At 43.7% G+C, this 19,498-nt stretch overlaps 1 protein-coding gene across 1 annotated transcript in view; it reads left to right on the top strand.

Annotated features, from left to right (window-relative positions):
• The window catches only part of LOC132870778 (NLR family CARD domain-containing protein 3-like), a 113,041-nt gene that overhangs the window by 20,571 nt on the left and 72,972 nt on the right, over positions 1–19,498 (top strand). Inside the window, exons 3-4 of the mRNA XM_060904634.1 lie at positions 7,107–7,234; positions 18,730–18,882. Of these exons, the coding sequence (XP_060760617.1) occupies positions 7,182–7,234; positions 18,730–18,882 (206 nt within the window). The 5' untranslated portion in view covers positions 7,107–7,181. The remainder of the gene's footprint in view (positions 1–7,106; positions 7,235–18,729; positions 18,883–19,498) is intronic.

Genomic DNA, 19,498 nt, shown 5'->3' with positions numbered 1-19,498 from the left:
GGCGCAGAGACCTGGAGGACAACGGCCAACACCATGAATAAAATCCAGGCCTTCATCAATACCTGCCTCAGGCGGATCCTAAGAGTATACTGGCCAAATACCATCAATAACCTGGAGCTGTGGCGCCAAACAGGACAACAGCCTGTAGAAGAAGAGATCCTCCAAAGAAGATGGAAGTGGGTTGGCTATACCCTTCGCAAACCTGCATCAAAGACCGCAAGACAGGCCCTCTTCTGGAACCCACAAGGGAGAAGGAAGAGGGGCAGGCCAAGAAACAGCTGGCGCCGTGAACTAGATGCAGATGTGAAGAGGTCTGGCTATACATGGGGACAACTGGAAAAGATCGCCCAGGATCGTGATGACTGGAGAGCACTTGTTCGTGGCCTATGCCCAAAATTGGGCGGTAGGCGTAAGTAAGTAAAAATGGCGACTTACAAATAATGTGTATACATCGTTGGAGTGAATAAAGTTTGAACAACATGAAGGAACATACCCCAACCCCCCGAAATTAATAAAAGAAAATCTCAATGGATTTGGCATAATATAAAAAGGTCGTATTTTACTCAGAAAAGCGGAAAACTCTCATCCCTGCCTAGCTTGTGACCATGTCCTGCATGCTAACGTGGAGAATATGAACATGCTATTTTGTAACACAAACCTTCGAACAAAAAGTTCATGTTTTACTTACAGCTTGTGAGCTGGTGGTCGATCGTCTTGACTACAGATCCAGTTATTAAAAACAACCTCGAAGCAAAACGATTACTGAAGGCACCGAAGTTTGAAGTCACTGTGGTTGAAATGATCAGAACACAGTACTAACGCTGCATTATACTTCGCTGGTGGTGTTCCAAAGATAAATTCCAACCATTTCTTCTTCACCGCTTCCATCTTGGGCAAGAAATGCAACATTGATGTGTTACTGCCACAAATAACACAGGCACGAACTTGTTCAGACATGTTTTCGACTTGCTGTTACGTCCTCTTTGTTAGCTACTGACCAGATGGGCTCTGCTTAGTGTTGCCAGATACTGCTGACGTTTTCCAGCCCAAAATATGTTCAAATCCACCAAAATGCACTTAAACAGCCCAATCTGGCAACACTGGCTCTGCTCTCTCCTCGCGCATCAAATCCGAACTTCCTTCCCATGGGCGGTCGCAAGCCAAGGTGGGCGAGGCCATGAATACTAATTTATGAAGTGACGTAAGTTCGTATGGCTTTTTCAGATTCGCTCGTTTTTCCGACTATTTTCTTTCATAAGCTAATACAGGGAATGGGGGTAGAATTACATTTTCACATGCAACATGCATATGCAACTCGGAGTGAACTATGGTGTTTCAAAAAGAGCCAGTATTAAATGTTTTTGGTGGAAGGGCACCTTTAAGGAAAAAAGCCCTCCTTGATTGACCAATCAGAATTGAGTAATTTGGCTCTATGAATTATAACTAATGTAATTTAATGTCTAATTAGATTAAATTAAATTGTATGTAATCGGAAAAGGCCAAAATCAATATGAGCTCTATCTGTTCATGTTTCCTAAATATCCTATGTTAGTTTGGGATAGTCTGCTAACAAGCTTTAATGTATTGATTACTGAACTGTTCACCTCGCCTCCTGTCTGGAGACACACACTCTCTCTCCCCTGCTTCTTAAGTTTAGAGTCGTTCACATGTGCAGTTATTTATACATATAATAAACATACATGTAAAGTCTATTATCAAACACATTCTGGTCTCATCAGGGTGTTTTCCTGCCTGACTCCCAGTGTTCCTGGGAGAGGCCCCTGATCCTGCATGACTGATAAAGTGTTTACTGAAAATGATTTGCTGAAGAGGGCGGCACGGTGGTATAGTGGTTAGCGCTGTCGCCTCACAGCAAGAAGGTCCGGGTTCGAGCCCCATGGCCAGCGAGGGCCTTTCTGTGTGGAGTTTGCATGTTCTCCCCGTGTCCGTGTGGGTTTCCTCCGGGTGCTCCGGTTTTCCCCACAGTCCAAAGACATGCAGGTTAGGTTAACTGGTGGCTCTAAATTGAGCGTAGGTGTGAATGTGAGTGTGAATGGTTGTCTGTGTCTATGTGTCAGCCCTGTGATGACCTGGCGACTTGTCCAGGGTGTACCCCGCCTTTCGCCCGTAGTCAGCTGGGATAGGCTCCAGCTTGCCTGCGACCCTGTAGAACAGGATAAAGCGGCTAGAGATAATGAGATGAGATGAGATTTGCTGAAGAGAATGTGAAGGGTCTGTCGTAGCATGCCGGAGAATCACTCAGGAAATAAAAGATTTTGTTTTACCAAAGGAGCTAAATTTTTATGCACATTCACATGTACAAAGCACATTTTTTTTATCATTACGTTTTTATCTGTGTATTGTAGTCAGCTTGTTCTTGGGATCTTTTTTTTCTCTAAATTCTATTTTATGTTGTACAGCATGCCTCTTTTCTTTTCACATGTCTGATAACTTGCTGCTGTAACAAAACAATTTCCCAGCTTAGGAACATGTAGGGGAGAACGGGGTCAGTAGTCACACGTTTTACTTTTATTTGTATTTCTCCAAAACTGTATCCTTAATAGTGTCCCTTTCGATCTGTAATGGAAGCCTACAGTGTCAGGTAGAAATAGAATGCCCTTACTCTCCTTCAGCTTATTCTGTTTAAAAGATGTGTACTGTCAAATATGTCTTGTGCGCTTGTGTTAACCATTACACTGTGGGGTCGGTTGTCCCAATGTTACTTTCATGGGGAAAAATTAAAAAGTGAAGTTATTAAAAATAAATTTTAAAATGTTTATTTCATTGAAATAAACAACCTAACAAAATCCTAGATTGAGGAAACGTAAACTGGAAAGCAGAACAAAGAACAATTTTATCAGTAATTTATTAGAGAAATAATACCCAAGAACAATAATGTCAAACTCCATTAAGTCAATCATTAGGTCATTTATTCAGCATCACAGTCAGAGTCACATTTCTGACAGATATATACTGGCAGTCCAGGTGTGCAGTCCTCGTGAGCCCACTTCTTGCACTGTAGCCATGTCTCCTTGGGGCAGCTGTTAGAAAAGGGCTCCACACACACCAAGCAGAAAACCTCATATTCATCTGAGGATGACTGTCTCCTGTGCTTTCCTTCTCTTGATTTTCCTCATGATTTGTCTCACGTAACAACCAACCGTGAAGAGAATGTGACAACTAACCCCAACTGAGCTGTTTTGCTCATGCTAGCATCCACTTGTAACATAGCTAAGAAAAAACGTATCAAAACTATAGCTCTCCCTTCAAACTATTTAATTGTAATTATTTTTTATAACCCATTGTGTAAAAAACTAGAAGAGAAATATCAGTGTTGAATATTTACATTTTGACATGAAAAACATTTATTTCTGTCACTGCAATGACTCAGCACTTTCTGCAGAAATGTTCTTGTAGGTGACCTCTGACCCCAATTCTGAAAAAAAATCAGTTTATGACCACGCCCTCTAGTGAGTGAGTTTTGATGAGTGCAGGGGCGGAGCTAAGGGGTGGCGGGGGGGGGGGGGGGGCGTGGCCACCCCAGGGCACGCCTTGGCCCCGCCCTGGCCTCCCTAGACCGGACAACAAAATTTATAAAACCGATATGTCCCACGAAATGTTAGTTCCGCCCGCTGGATTTTTGTTCCTCCTATTTGGTTTCTGCGGGGATGCATATTACCGTAGCACATAAACATTTCGCATGTTCAAGCAGCAGGTGGTATTAGATAGTCATGCTCTAGTCCGACAACACAACAACCTACGAACTATGTGAACGTGCGATTAATTTGGGATGTAAGTTATTCATCTCTTATACTCACTTCAAGTTCTCACTTTGTAGACATACAGTTACAATTCTGTCCTCAGACAATTCAGAGTTTCCAGAAATCTCCCGAGTTTCCAGAAATCTCCACTTTGCCCGGGGTTTTCGAAAGTATCCGTTTTCAGTGACTGAAACCTTTGTTTACATGTAAATGCAACCGGCTACAGTGGGATTTGTGCTGTGTGCACACAGATAGATATTAGATAGAAAGTAAAACGTCGGTGGTTTTCGATTGTACGACTCAAAAGAGAAAATTACGTCGGCAAGTTAGCTGTCTGTGAATCACTTTGCTCACCCTAACCGCAGAATACAACTTTTAATGTTTGTCTGTTACATGAAAATATAGAGATGTTGTGCGTTACTGGTGGGAGTACACATTGATTAATAATTGTCACACTCATACATACACAACACTCATGCATTCTCTCAAAACACACTCTCCCCCTACTTCTCTCATGCACCACATTTCTATATTTACATGTAACACACTCACTCATACACAACACTTATGCACTCTCTTAACACACTGTCTATCTCACTCTCACACACTCACACACACAATTTGTGCACTACATTTCTATATTTACATGTAACATTCATACACTCTCAACACAGACACAACTCATGCACTAAATTTTTATATTTAAATGTAACACTTATGCACTGTCTTAACACTCTCTCTCACTCATATATGAACACATACTTCACTCTCTTAACACACACTGTCTTTCTCTCACTCACTATAAGATACAACTCATGCACTCAACACACACCCTCTCTTACACACACACACACACACACACCACTCATGCACGATGCACTACGTTTCTATATTTGCATGTAACACACTCACTGGTATACACAACACTCGTGCACTCTGAACACACATACCACTCATGCACTCTGAAAACACACTCACCCACACACCATCCATGCACTACATTTCTATATTCACATATAACACACACAACACTCATGCACTCTGAACACACACTCACCCACACACCACCCATGCACTACTAGGGATCGACCGATATGTTTTTTTCAGGGCCGATACCGATTATTATGGAATTGGGATGCCGATAACCGATATGTGCAACCGATAAATGTAAACATTTATAATTCACATGAAATTAAACATAGCACACACTGACACAGACCTTCATATCCATGAAATGTATGTTTAATTGTAAAATTGAACATGAAATTTTGTGCAGGGAGATGCCAGCAGCATTTGTACAATAAAGTCAAACATTAGTTAGAATAAAATGAGAAATAAAATAATAAAATAAATATTCACCAGGGCGGCACGGTGGTGTAGTGGTTAGCGCTGTCGCCTCACAGCAAGAAGGTCCTGGGTTCGAGCCCCGGGGCCGGCGAGGGCCTTTCTGTGCGGAGTTTGCATGTTCTCCCCGTGTCCGCGTGGGTTTCCTCCGGGTGCTCCGGTTTCCCCCACAGTCCAAAGACATGCAGTTTAGGTTAACAGGTGACTCTAAATTGACCGTAGGTGTGAATGTGAGTGTGAATGGTTGTCTGTGTCTATGTGTCAGCCCTGTGATGACCTGGCGACTTGTCCAGGGTGTACCCCGCCTTTCGCCCATAGTCAGCTGGGATAGGCTCCAGCTTGCCTGCGACCCTGTAGAAGGATAAAGCAGCTAGAGATAATGAGATGAGATGAAATATTCACCAATAAAAAAAATCACTCTCTACTATATTACAGCTCACCATTTTCAGTGGAAAATAAATGAAAATACACTCTGGATTCTTTTATACTAAGAACTAAGTAAGACTTACCAACTTCAAGTAGTTTTTAAATAACAAATCAAGTGTAGGGAGCTGCCTGCAGCATTTTTTAAAAAGTAAAATCAAACATAAAGTCGGCTTTCACTCCCTATTATGTAACAACAAGTAACCATCTACATTCTAATGCTTTTAATGCCCAAGCGTAATATTCCCAATTTAGGAGGATTATATTGAAGTAGTGAAGGAAGCACAGTTGCTCTGCATGTTAAAAGGAGCGGCTGCTCCTTTAAGAGTCTGTTCAGAGAACGGAAGTCGGAGTGAGGGGGCGGCTTGAAACAGTTCACAGCGGTTAGCTACGCGTGTTGATTGGCTATATCGCTTGTGCCAAACAAATCAGATGTGGTGGGCGGGACCGTGTTCTTGAACTCAGAGAGGCGAGTGCAGGAAAGGACGTGCAGGGACAGTCGCGTTAGGAACGAAATGGCTGCAAAAAGGCATGTTATTGGCATATCGGTGGAAATTATGGCCGATACCGATAACCCTAAAAATGCAGAATATCGGCCCGATATATCGGCCAGGCCGATTATCGGTCGACCCCTATGCACTACGTTTCTATATTCACATATAACACACACTCATGCACTCTGAACACACACTCACCTACACACCACCCATGCACTACATTTCTATATTCACATATAACACACACAACACTCATGCACTCTGAACATACGCTCTCTCTCTCTCACACACACAACTTATGCACTCCATTTTTGTATTTACATGTAACATATCTTCACACACACAATTTGTATACTACAGCTCATCTATATCTACATGCAGTGCACATACTTTCCCTCTCTGTCTCTCACTCACACGCACGCGCGCGCACACGCTTTGTAACTCAACACATTTAGTTTGTATAGTACTTACAATGGACAGTATCACAACATGTTGTGTTTTTACATATGTTGTATGTATGAGTTAAGTATACAATAATTTTCCTTTTCCTGAGCAAAGCACTCTTTATTCAAGCCTGACTAATATCCTTACTACTTCCCAGGTGCCTGGGACAGGTGATCTTTTAGTTTTTACTTCTGCATTTTAGTAGTGATCGTTAAAATCCTGATGCTTAACTAGAGTAAACAAGTTGGATGGTTTCTTTGTTTTGCAGATGCTTTATGTTACATAAATAAATTAATACATGAATTTCTGACCTCTTGACTCACATGGGTTTTGTTCATGAGTTAGGCACCAGACATGCCACCAGATACATCAGAATACAGGAAATCAAATCTAGCTAATTCAAAATTTCCTGGGGGAGGACCCCCAGAACCCCCCCTTTATTTAGTCACAGCATGGCCACCCCCTGTATATCCTTGGCCCCCCTTTAGCCACCCCATGTAAAAAATCCTGGCTACGCCACTGGATGAGTGTGACAACCAACCCTGCTATACCTTGTATGTATGTGTTCAAGAGGTGAAGGTTTGCATTCCTTTTTTTCCTCCAATTTGACCTGCATGTTTATTTTTGTGTTTACTAGAAGTATAATTAATTCCAGCAGAAGAGATCGTCATCTTCAGGAATCAGCAGTGTGTCCATATACTAATATTCAAAAATGGAGAGACGTGACCGAGACACAGATAATATGACCCCGCCCTCAGAAAAGTGGTAAGCTATTATGTTCTAATATTTTACTCATTAACTGTTCATATCTGAAATATGTGGTGAGCATATATGGAAAATATAACTTACAAATTACTACTAAGAATGAAAAGTTAGCAGCCACCACTTGAAAAAAATGTAAGACTGTTGATTGTAAGGAAAAGTATGTTCTTATAAAATTAACATCAACTAACCCCAATACTTAAAATGGGATGTTTCGATCAGAAAAAGAAGGGATAACAGAAACTATTGAAGTGTATGCACTGTTAGGTAATAACATTTATTGTCCTGTTTTTAATGAATATATTCCTTTGTTTATTATCCCCCGGGGATATAGAAATGGGTTCTGTCCGGCTGTCTGGTCACATTTTCGTTTCTGGGCCGTATCTGTAAAACTACTGAAGATATTGTCATGAAACTTTGTATACATGTCAGGCAACATGTGAACTGGTGCCTTTTGCTATTTTGGAGTTTTGAAAAAAAGTATTTTTCAAATTTTTACATAAAAAATAGATTTTAACTTTGTTTCTAAGAGCAATGTTTGTTTCCGGAGCATATATCCAAAACTGTTCATGGTACGGATTTGAAACTTGGTATACATGTTAACGAGGTGATGTAGATGTGCCTTTTCATACTAAGATATTTGAGAAATTTAAATTTTTCATGTTTCCATGGTAACAATTTCAGACTTAGTCTTTCAGGTTAGTCTTAGGGGTAGGTTTTGTTTCTGGAGCAGAACTTGAAAACTGAGTGGTGTGGTCTTGAAAGCTGGTAGACAGTGATGCTTGAAAGTTTGTGAACCCTTTTAGAATTTTCTGTATTTCTGCATAAATATGACCTAAAACATCATCAGATTTTCACACAAGTCTTAAAAGTAGATAAAGAGAACCCAGTTAAACAAATGAGACAAAAATATTATACTTGGTCATTTATTTATTGAAGAAAATGATCCAATATTACGTCTCTGTGAGTGACAAAAGTATGTGAACCTTTGCTTTCAGTATCTGGTGTGACCCCTTTGTGCAGCAATAACTGCAACTAAACGTTTGCAGTAACTGTTGATCAGTCCTGCACACCGGCTTGGAGGAATTTTAGCCCATTCCTCCATACAGAACAGCTTCAACTCTGGGATGTTGGTGGTGGGTTTCCTCACATGAACTGCTCGCTTCAGGTCCTTCCACAACATTTCCATTGGATTAAGGTCAGGACTTTGACTTGGCCATTCCAAAACATTAACTTTATTCTTCTTTAACCATTCTTTGGTAGAACGACTTGTGTGCTTAGGGTCGTTGTCTTGCTGCATGACCCACCTGCTCATGAGATTCAGTTCATGGACAGATGTCCTGACATTTTCCTTTAGAATTCGCTGGTATAATTCAGAATTCATTGTTCCATCAATGATGGCAAGCCGTCTTGGCCCAGATGCAGCAAAACAGGCCCAAACCATAATACTACCACCACCATGTTTCACAGATGGGATAAGGTTCTTATGCTGGAATGCAGTGTTTTCCTTTCTCCAAACATAACGCTTCTCATTTAAACCAAAAAGTTCTATTTTGGCCTCATCTGTCCACAAAACATTTTTCCAATAGCCTTCTGGTTTGTCTACATGATCTTTAGCAAACTGCAGACGAGTAACAATGTTCTTTTTGGAGAGCAGTGGCTTTCTCCTTGCAGTCCTGCCATGCACACCATTGTTCAGTGTTCTCCTGATGGTGGACTCATGAACATTAACATTAGCCAGTGTGAGAGAGGCCTTCAGTTGCTTAGAGGTTACCCTGGGGTCCTTTGTGACCTCGCCGACTATTACACGCCTTGCTCTTGGAGTGATCTTTGTTGGTCGACCACTCCTGGGGAGGGTAACAATGGTCTTGAATTTCCTCCATTTGTACACAATCTGTCTGACTGTGAATTGGTGTAGTCCAAACTCTTTAGAGATGGTTTTGTAACCTTTTCCAGCCTGATGAGCATCAACAATTCTTTTTCTGAGGTCCTCAGAAATCTCCTTTGTTCGGGCCATGATACACTTCCACAAACATGTATTGTGAAGATCAGACTTTGATAGATCCCTATTCTTTAAATAAAACGGGGGATTAACCTGCGTTTGTGTGTCTTCCCCAGTGACCGCGCCCTTTAAAAGGAGAGGAGAGCAGAGAAAGGGAGCTCTCTCTCCCCAACCAGAACACGTGTGTGTGTGTGTGTGTGTGTGTGTGTGTGTGTGTGTGTGTGTGTGTGCGCGTGCACGCGCGCAGGTGGGAAGTGATAAAAGGTTGAAAAGCTAGCAATAAATAGTTCATTGAGAACTCAGTTCTGGCCTGCCGTGCTTCTGTGCTCCACCCACCTGGTCCAATACTACACGTGATTACCGCGATATTCAACGAGATGCGTTATATGCATGCGCAGTAATGAAAAAAACGACAGCCTGACTCGTACACGATATGATTCGGAATTCTTCAGTATTTTCCATCCTGACGATAAACACATCAATTAACACAGACACGGCACACAATATGTGGCGGCTTTAGTTGACGGTGTGTCTGAATCTTCGCTTCATATATATTTATTCCCAACTAGCCAGCCGGGCTGACTAGTGGCAGGGATTACCTGCCAAATGACTTCGAGCCCTGAGATATATATATATATATATATATATATATATATATATATATATATATATATATATATATTATGTCATATCTTCGCTTCGTGTGTGTGTGTGTGTGTTTTTTTAACACAGATTACACACCCACACACACAGTGGATATAAAAAGTGTATACACCCAGTTAAAGTGATCGTTTTTTCTGATGTATGAAAATGAGACCACGATAAATAATTTCAAAACTTTTCCCACCTTTAATGTGACCTACAACCTTTACAATTCAATTAAACAAATCTGTTGGGGGGGGAACATAGAATAAGCTGGTTGTATAAGTATGCACACCCTTAAACTAATACTTTGTTGAAGCAACTTTTGATGGAATTACAGCATTCAGTCTTTTTGGGTTGGAGTCTATCAGCCTACCACATCTAGACTTGGCAATATTTGCCCACTCTTCCTTGCAAAAGCGCTCCAGATCTGTAAGATTGCTTAGGGTGTCTCTTGTGCACAGCCCTCTTCAGGTCACCCCGCAGATTTTCAACTGGATTCAGATCTGGGCTCTGGCTGGGCTGTTCCAAAACTTTTTTGGGGTCATTGTCGTGCTGAAAGATGAAATTCGTCTTCAGCTTTCTAGCAGTCACCTGAAGGTTTTGGGCCAAAAATGACTGGTATTTAGAACTGTTCATAATTCCCTCCACCTTGACTAAAGCCCCTGTTCCAGCTGCCGCCACCATGCTTCACCATGCATGCTGCTGCCACCATGCTTCACCGTGAAGCATGATGCTGCCGCCACCATGCTTCACCGTGGGTATGGTGTCCTTTTGGTGATGCGCAGTGTTGTTTTTGCACCAAACATACCTTCTGGAATTGTGGCCAAAAAGTTCAACCTTGGTTTCATCAGACCAAAGCACATTTTCCCACATGCTTTTGGGAGAGTTGATGTATTTTATTTTGCAAAATTTAGTCAGGTATTATCCTGTTTGGGTTGAGTGGCGACCTTTTAATAAAGCCTGTTTGACCATCTGATATAATTGATGGTAGAACAACTTCTAAGCGGCTAGCCAACATTTTGGAAAGAATTTTACTGTCTACATTTAAAAATAAAATGGGGTGATACGCATTGCATTCTAAAGTTTTTTTTTTTTTCCCTTTTTTCAGGATAAGTGAAATAACTGCCTGTCGCATAGTTGGAGGAAGAGAGTCAATAATTTATGATTCCTCAAATATAGAGAGCAAAATAGGGGCAAGTTGATTGGAGAATTTCTTAAAAAATTCACTTGAAAACCCATCGGGGTCCTGGAGTTTTTCCATTTTGCATGGAGTTAATGGCATTTTTAAGCTCCACTATTGAAAATGTCTCTTCTAAACCAGCAGCAATATCATTGTCAATTTTGGGGATATCTAGTTTTACAGAAAATGAATCAGAGTATTTCCCAAGAGATTCTGTTGTATACAATTTTGAGTAAAATTTGTAAAAACATAAATTAATTTCCGAATGGCCCGTGTGCTTGGCGCCTGACTCGTCATTTATCTCCGCTATAGTTCTGTCTGCGGCTTTCTGATGGAGTTGATGAGCAAAGATTTTCCCAGTCTTTTCACCAAATTCATATGTCCTATTTTGTGTTTTATTAATGAGATTCTCGGTGCGTCTGGTTAGTAAGAGATCAAGCTCGGTTTGAAGGACTAATCATTGTTTGAGTAAGTCGTTAGATGGGGCAAGTGCAGGTGTTGCATCAAGATGCAAAATATCATTTGTTAAGTGCTTGAGTCTTGCGTTCTGGCTTTTTTTGAGCTGTGCACTATGATATAATTTGTCCCCTCAAATATGCCTTCATTGACTCCCACACCACCGAGGGAGACATTCCTGGGGTCTGATTTTGTTCAAGAAAGAAGGTTATTTCAGTTTAAATAAATTTAACAAAATTTTAATCAGAGAGCAGTAAGGAATTCAGGTGCCAAGGGCGGTAACTGGTGTGGGAGGTTGGTATATGTAGGGTCAATAATAAAGGGGCATGATCTGAAATGATTATTGTCTGATATCCACATTTATTTATAAATTGTAGAAGTTTATCCAAAAAAAAATCTATACATGAATATGTCCCATGGACTGGCGAAAAAAAGGAATAACTTTTAGATGTAGGGTTCCTAAAGCGCCACGCATCAGATATCTCATTTGCATCAAGAAATGATTGGATTGTAATAGCAACTTTGGATTTTGTCACAGTCTTGGGCGAACTGCGGTGTAGGACAGGTGATAAAGCACAATTCATATCTCTGCCGAGGATAAGATGGTGTGTATCCATATTTGGGAGCTGGGCAGAAAGTCTTGTAAAAAATAAACTGTCATCCCAATTGGGTGCATAAAACATTAGCGAGGATGACTGGTGTATTGTATAGCCTGCCAACTACAACAATGTAGCGACCTGAGGAATCTGTTTCAACCTTGGACATGACAAATGGGATATTTTTATTGATGAGGATCGCTACCCCTCTGGACTTGGGATGAAAATTGGAATGGTACGAATGACCTATCCATCCTCCCCTGAGTCGAAAGTGATCAAAAGTATGCAAATGCGTCTCCTGAAGAAAAGCTATCTTGACATTAAGTTTTTCCAGATGAAGTAATACATTTTTACGTTTAACAGGATGGTTTAGTGATTTTACATTCCAGCTTACAAAGGTTACATCGCAACCGACTGATGTGCTTGAAAGGTGTAGGTCAGCCATGATCTTGTTTAAGAAAAAAAAAAAAAAAATGAGGCATATTGAAATTTAGTGAATGAGGTTCTCCAGTGCTGAAAGGACTCGTCAATAAAAGAATAAAAGAAAAGGATATTCAAGTAACCCTGGTACAATAAGTTCCCAACCCCCCTCATCTATTAGAACAAGGTAACTCCCAAACCCCACGCAAAGGTATCCACACATTTAAGTGCTTGTATGGAGTCCTAATGTACAAGACTCTGCTGTATACAGAACATAATTTAAGGCAAACTGAATAACAAGCTGCTATGCCCGAAAGGCATAGTTATACCAGCCAGTCAGAGTTGCATGGTTAGTTAAATGTAAATGTCATAAAAGAACAAAAATGAGAAACGAAGGACAGCCAGCATTGGGTGTTGCTGGCATTCATCTTATTACATTTTGATACTTCTACAAGTAAATGACTGACTAAAAACAATCAGCCTAATAAGTGCTCCACACACTTATCATCCTTTCTCTTAATTGAGTAGGTATTATTCATAAAAATTATGTATTATAACCTAAATTAAACATTTACACAGCTGTAATTGTAAGCATAGTAAGGGGAGAAAAAACAATCAGTAGCTGGATGTGTGCTGTCCACATATCTTACTTTTTTACATGAACGATAAAGTAAATAGGCGGTATTAATAACGTTTGTAAACGGTGTAACCTACACTGTCTACTCACTGCACTGAACAGCATTAACATAACTTTGAATTTAGGTATCTCTTACTTAAAACATAATTAACCTTTTGGTGCGTCCTGCAGGATTCAGAAATTATGTTCTGTATACAGCAGAGTCTTGTACATTCAGACCCCATCATTCTGGTTCTCATGTAAACCATGGTGTCTTCTGGGCTTTGAAATTGTCTCTCAGTTCCATTGTGCGTGACACGGAGACGTGCAGGGTAAGAAAGGCCATATCGAACACCGTTCCGTCCACGGAGTAGTCGCCTGACTCCACTAAAAGCAGACCTAGCTTGTGCAACAGCGGGAGGGAAATCCGGGAATATGGAGACGGCGGTTTCTTTGAAACGAAGAGGACCAGACTCGCGGGCATGACGAAGGACCTCAACACGGTCCTGAAAATAATGTAATTTCGCCACTATTACGCGGGGTTTACCATCTGGTCTCCTTGCCTGGGGACCTCTGTGTGATCTGTTGACCAGGACATCTTTGTCCATGCCTAAAACTTCTTTCAGGAATCTCAAAACATTGGTTGGAGTGCTTGAGCCTGGTGTTTCAGGAACATTTAATATACGGATGTTACAGCGTCTCAATCTTCCCTCCATGTCAAGACATTTTTTTTGTAGACTGGTTACCTCCATCTCGAGCTTGCCCACCTTGTTTTGCAACAAAGTCATGTCGTCTGAGCATGATGATAGCCCACGTTCCATGTCCGATATGGTTGCTTTCATAGTTTCCACATCAGAGCGGATTGTTGTTGTGTTGTTTGCAACCTCTGATTTTACTGCTTGTGGTTTTACGATCTCAAGTTCCTCAGCCAGCACAGTTTTCATCTCCGATCTAAGCAGAGTTGCAATGTCATTTTTTAGAGAAGTGAGGATTTCAACTTTCAAGTTTGCTACCTCCATATGTACACCTGGTTGTTGCTGAGGAGAACTGTCACTGCTTCCGCCGGGTGTAACACTCGAGGCTTTGGGCCCAGTAGCGGAAGTTCCTCCGGTAAACTTAAACTTTCGTAAATTGTTGGCCATTGACGCAACCGTGTTAAAGGAATACTCTGGAGTGAAATGCTTTTTAGGTCTATTTTCACATTATTGGGAGTGCATACATTGAGTTGCTACCACAATCGCATCAAGCGGTTGCGTTTTGAGAAAATTCGTTTTTTGTGATTTCAACCGGAAAGCGCTAACACGGCAGTGGCCGGGGCATGTCTTTTTGCCTATACAAAATGCTAGTTTTAAAACCATTGCAAAGCTCAAAACAACATGACAGTTCTGTAGAAGTGGGTAGAGGGTTCCTACAAACAAAACGAAGTGTCCCTGGCTCTGCAAGTGCACGGACAGTATGTGTAGGAGGGTAAATACAACGCCAGTGACCTTACCTGAAGTTGGTCTTCCTCAGACGCCATCTTGAGTGGACAGTCTGTGGTACCACAATTGTGGTATGTTGTGCATTTCCAGCGGGATGGGCTCTGCACTTGGCACTCGACTTTTACAGACTGTCCACTCAAGATGGTTGCCTTTGCCCAGCCGGGCTCAGCCCGAAGTGGTGATGTGGGCCCGATCTCCTGTGGGTTCACCACCCACAGAGGTAGCCGTAAGGGGCTGGTGCAGTGTGGATTGGGCGGCAGTCGAAGGCAGGGGCCTCGACGACCTGATCCCCGGACACAGCGGCTAGCTGTTGGGACATGGAATGTCACTTTGCTGGGGGGTAAAGAGCCTGAGCTTGTGCGGGAGGTTGGGAGGTACCGGCTAGAGATAGTTGGGCTCACCTCCACGCACAGCTTGGGCTCCGGAACCCAGCTCCTTGAGAGGGGCTGGACTCTCCACTTCTCTGGAGTCACCCATGGTGAATGGTGGCGGGCTGGTGTGGGCTTGCTTATAGCTCCCCAGTTCAGCCGCCATGTGTTGGAGTTTATCCCAGTGAACGAGAGGGTCGCCTCTCTGCGCCTTCGGATTGTGGAGAGGGCTCTTGCTGTTGTTTGTGCCTACGGGCCGAATAGCAGTATAGAGTATCCGGCCTTCTTGGAGTCCCTGGGAGAGGTACTGAGAGGTGCTCAGACTGGGGACTCCACTGTTCTACTGGGGGACTTCAACGCTCATGTGGGCGACGACAGTGACACCTGGAGGGGCATGATTGGGAGGAACGTCCTCCCTGATCTGAACCCGAGTGGTGTTTTGTTATTGGACTTCTGTGCTAGTCACAGTTTGTCCATAATGAACACCATGTTCGAGCATAGGGGTGTCCATAAGTGCACGTGGCACCAGGACACCTTAGGTCGGAGGTCGATGATCGACTTTGTTGTCGTTTCATCGGATCTCCGGCCCTATGTCTTGGACACTCGGGTGAAGAGAGGGGCTGAGCTGTCAACTGATCACCACCTGGTGGTGAGCTGGATCCGCTGGTGGAGGAGGAAGCCGGACCAACCTGGCAGGCCCAAACGTATGGTGAGGATCTGCTGGGAACGTCTGGCCGAGCACTCTGTCGGGGAGGTCTTTAACTCCCACCTCCGGGAGAGCTTCTCCCAGCTTCCGAGGGAGGCGGGGGACATTGAGTCTGAGTGGACCATGTTCTCTACCTCCATTGTAGATGCGGCTGTTTGGAGCTGTGGCCGCAAGGTCTCCGGTGCCTGTCGTGGCGGCAATCCCCGAACCCGGTGGTGGACACTGAAAGTAAGGGATGCTGTCAAACTGAAGGAGTCCTATCGGGCCATGTTGGCCTATGGGACTCCTGAGGCAGCTGACGGGTATCGGCAGACCAGGCGTGCCACAGCTCGGGCAGTTGCGGAGGCAAAAACTCGGAACTGGGAGGAGTTCGGTGAGGCCATGGAGGAGGACTGTCGGTCAGCCTCGAAGAAATTCTGGCAAACCGTCCGGCGCCTCAGGAGGGGGAAGCAGTACTCTGCCAACACTGTTTACAGTGTGGGTGGGGAGCTGTTGACCTTGACTGGGGACATTGTCGGGTGGTGGAAGGAATACTTCGAGGATCTCCTCAATCCCACAGTCACATCTTCCATTGAGGAAGCGGAGGCTGATGACTCAGGGGCGGGCTCGTCCATTACCCAAGCCGAAGTCACTGAGGTGGTTAGCAAGCTCCTCGGTAGCAAGGCACTGGGGGTGGATGAGATCCGCCTCGAGTATCTCAAGTCTCTGGATGTTGTGGGGCTGTCTTGGCTGACACGCCCCTGCAACATTGCATGGCAGTCGGGGACAGTGCCTCTGGAGTGGCAGACTGGGGTGGTGGTCTCTCTTTTTAAGAAAGGGGACCGGAGAGTGTGCTCCAATTATAGGGGAATCACACTTCTCAGCCTCCCAGGGAAGGTTTACTCCAGGGTACTGGAGAGGAGAATTCGGCCAATAGTCGAACCTCAGATCCAGGAGGAACAATGCGGTTTTCGTCCTGGTCGCGGAACACTGGACCAGCTCTATACCCTTCATAGGGTGCTCGAGGGTTCATGGGAGTTTGCCCAACCAGTCCACATGTGCTTTGTGGATCTGGAGAAGGCATTCAACCGTGTCCCTCGTGGTATTCTGTGGGGCGTGCTTCGGGAGTATGGGGTTCGGGGCCCTTCGCTAAGGGCTGTCCGGTCCCTGTACGAACGGAGCAGGAGTCTGGTTCGCATTGCCGGCAGTAAGTCAGACCTGTTCCCAGTGCATGTTGGACTCTGGCAGGGCCGCCCTTTGTCACCGGTTCTGTTCATAATTTTTACGGACAGAATTTCTAGGCGCAGCCAGGGGCCGGAAGGAATCCTGTTTGGGAACCACAGGATTTCATCTCTGCTTTTTGCAGATGATGTTGTCCTGTTGGCTTCTGCAAACCAGGACTTTCAGCATGCAATGGGGCGGTTTGCAGTCGAGTGCGAAGCGGCTGGGATGAGAATCAGCACCTCCAAGTCCGAGGCCATGGTTCTCGACCGGAAAAGGGTAGCTTGCCCTCTCCAGGTTGGTGGAGAAGTCCTGCCTCAAGTGGAGGAGTTTAAGTATCTCAGGATCTTGTTCACGAGTGAGGGAAGGATAGAGCGTGAGATCGACAGGCGGACCACAGTGATGTGGTCGCTTTACCGGTCCATCGTGGTGAAGAAGGAGCTGAGCCAAAAGGCGAAGCTCTCGATTTACCAGTCGATCTACGTTCTGACTCTCACCTATGGTCATGAGCTTTGGGTAATGACCAAAAGAACAAGATCACGGATACAAGCGGCCGAAATGAGTTTCCTTCGCAGGGTGGCTGGGCGCTCCCTTAGAGATGGGGTGAGAAGTACAGTCACTCGGGAGGAGCTCGGAGTAGAGTTGCTGCTCCTCCATATCGAGAGGAATCAGCTGAGGTGGCTCGGGCATCTCTTTCGGATGCCTCCTGGACGCCTCCCTGGGGAAGACCCAGGACACGCTGGAGGGACTATGTCTCTCAGCTGGCCTGGGAACGCCTCTGTGTTCTTCCCGAGGAGCTGGCCGAGGTGTCTGGGGAAAGGGAAGTTTGGGCTTCCATGCTCAGACTGCTGCCTCCGCGACCCGGCCCTGGATAAGCGGAAGATGATGAGACGAGACGAGACAACCGCTTGATGTGATTGTGGTAGCAACTCAACGTATGCACTCCCAATAATGCGAAAATAGCCCTAAAAAGCATTTCACTCCAGAGTATTCCTTTAAAGTAAAACTAATGAAAATTATAAATGAAAAAATGTATACTTAAAGCAATGTCTTGTAGCCTTTTTTTGGGTATAAAGTGCCTAAAAAAAACTATTTTGAACCAGATTTTAGCGGAGCTTGTCGAAAGCACAACCTCCCACGTTGTCTGCTCACTAGCGGCCCCCCCTTTTGTTTGTTTTTTAATTGAATTGTACAGGTTATAGGTCGGGCGGCACGGTGGTGTAGTGGTTAGCGCTGTCGCCTCACAGTAAGAAGGTCCTGGGTTCGAGCCCCGGGGCCGGCGAGGGCCTTTCTGTGTGGAGTTTGCATGTTCTCCCCGTGTCTGCGTGGGTTTCCTCCGGGTGCTCCGGTTTCCCCCACAGTCCAAAGACATGCAGGTTAGGTTAACTGGTAACTCTAAATTGACCGTAGGTGTGAATGGTTGTCTGTGTCTATGTGCCAGCCCTGTGATGACCTGGCGACTTGTCCAGGGTGTACCCCGCCTTTCGCCCGTAGTCAGCTGGGATAGGCTCCAGCTTGCCTGCGACCCTGTAGAACAGGATAAAGCGGCTAGAGATAATGAATGAGATGTTATAGGTCACATTTAAAGGTGGGAAAAGTTTTGAAATTATTTATTGTGGTCTCATTTTGTTACATCAGAAAAACCTAACATTTTAACGGGGTGTGTACACTTTTTATATCCACTGTATATTATTTGCATCCTACACTATTCATGTATTCTCATCTCACACACACACACACACACACCCCTCTAACTTAAAGACACACAAAGCAAATCTTGATGTTCATAAACTGATGCAGTGTAGTGTGTCTCATTGCGTCTCTGCAGGTTGAGGGACCGTGGTGTCTCAGATGAAGGCCCTGCTGCTGTTCCGCCGATGGTAAACGCCCCAGGCGTAATGGTGCTGGACAATGCAATGGAAGATAATGAAAAAGAGGATATCCTCTCTACTGTTGAGGATGATGAACGAGAGGGACCGATGTAAGTAATAATCTTTTTAGAAAAATGTTGGGGGGGTAAATTTAACCTCAATTTTTCTTTAATTTCAGTTAATATCACTTTACCAGGCCATGAAATGACACCAGTTTCAGAAATTTTTGCTGTATGCTATTTAATCAGAGTATTTTTCTAACTGTTGTCTTTAATGCTGTTTGTTGTTCAGTAAAATTGATTTAAGATTCATATAAAAGCAGAAGCTCGAGTCAGAGACTCAAGAAATGCAGATAAAAATGTCGTGAACAAGCACACAAAATCGTCAAGTTTAAAAATTGCTCAATTCATTATTACAATTTATTTTATGCAACGTGAAATTGGAAATGTCATTTTCTATTTATTTCTTTTGCTTTGTAGACACTATGGCTACGTTCACACTGCAAGGCTTAATGCTCAATTCCGATTTTTTTGTGAAATCCGATTTTTTTGTGAGGTCGTTCACATTAACAAATATATGCGACTTGTATGTGATCCTCAGTATGAACGAAAAGCGACCTAAAAGTGTTCCGCATGCACACTGCAGGATACGACGACGTCACACGCAGTGAGCATGGCCAGTGTTTACGGAAGTAAAACCGCCCGGTTGCGGTATGACTCATCCAAT

The sequence above is a fragment of the Neoarius graeffei genome, chromosome 22 (assembly GCF_027579695.1).
Source record: "Neoarius graeffei isolate fNeoGra1 chromosome 22, fNeoGra1.pri, whole genome shotgun sequence".
NCBI classification, from domain to species: Eukaryota; Metazoa; Chordata; class Actinopteri; order Siluriformes; family Ariidae; genus Neoarius; species Neoarius graeffei.
This window is presented reverse-complemented; position numbering and strand designations above follow the sequence as displayed.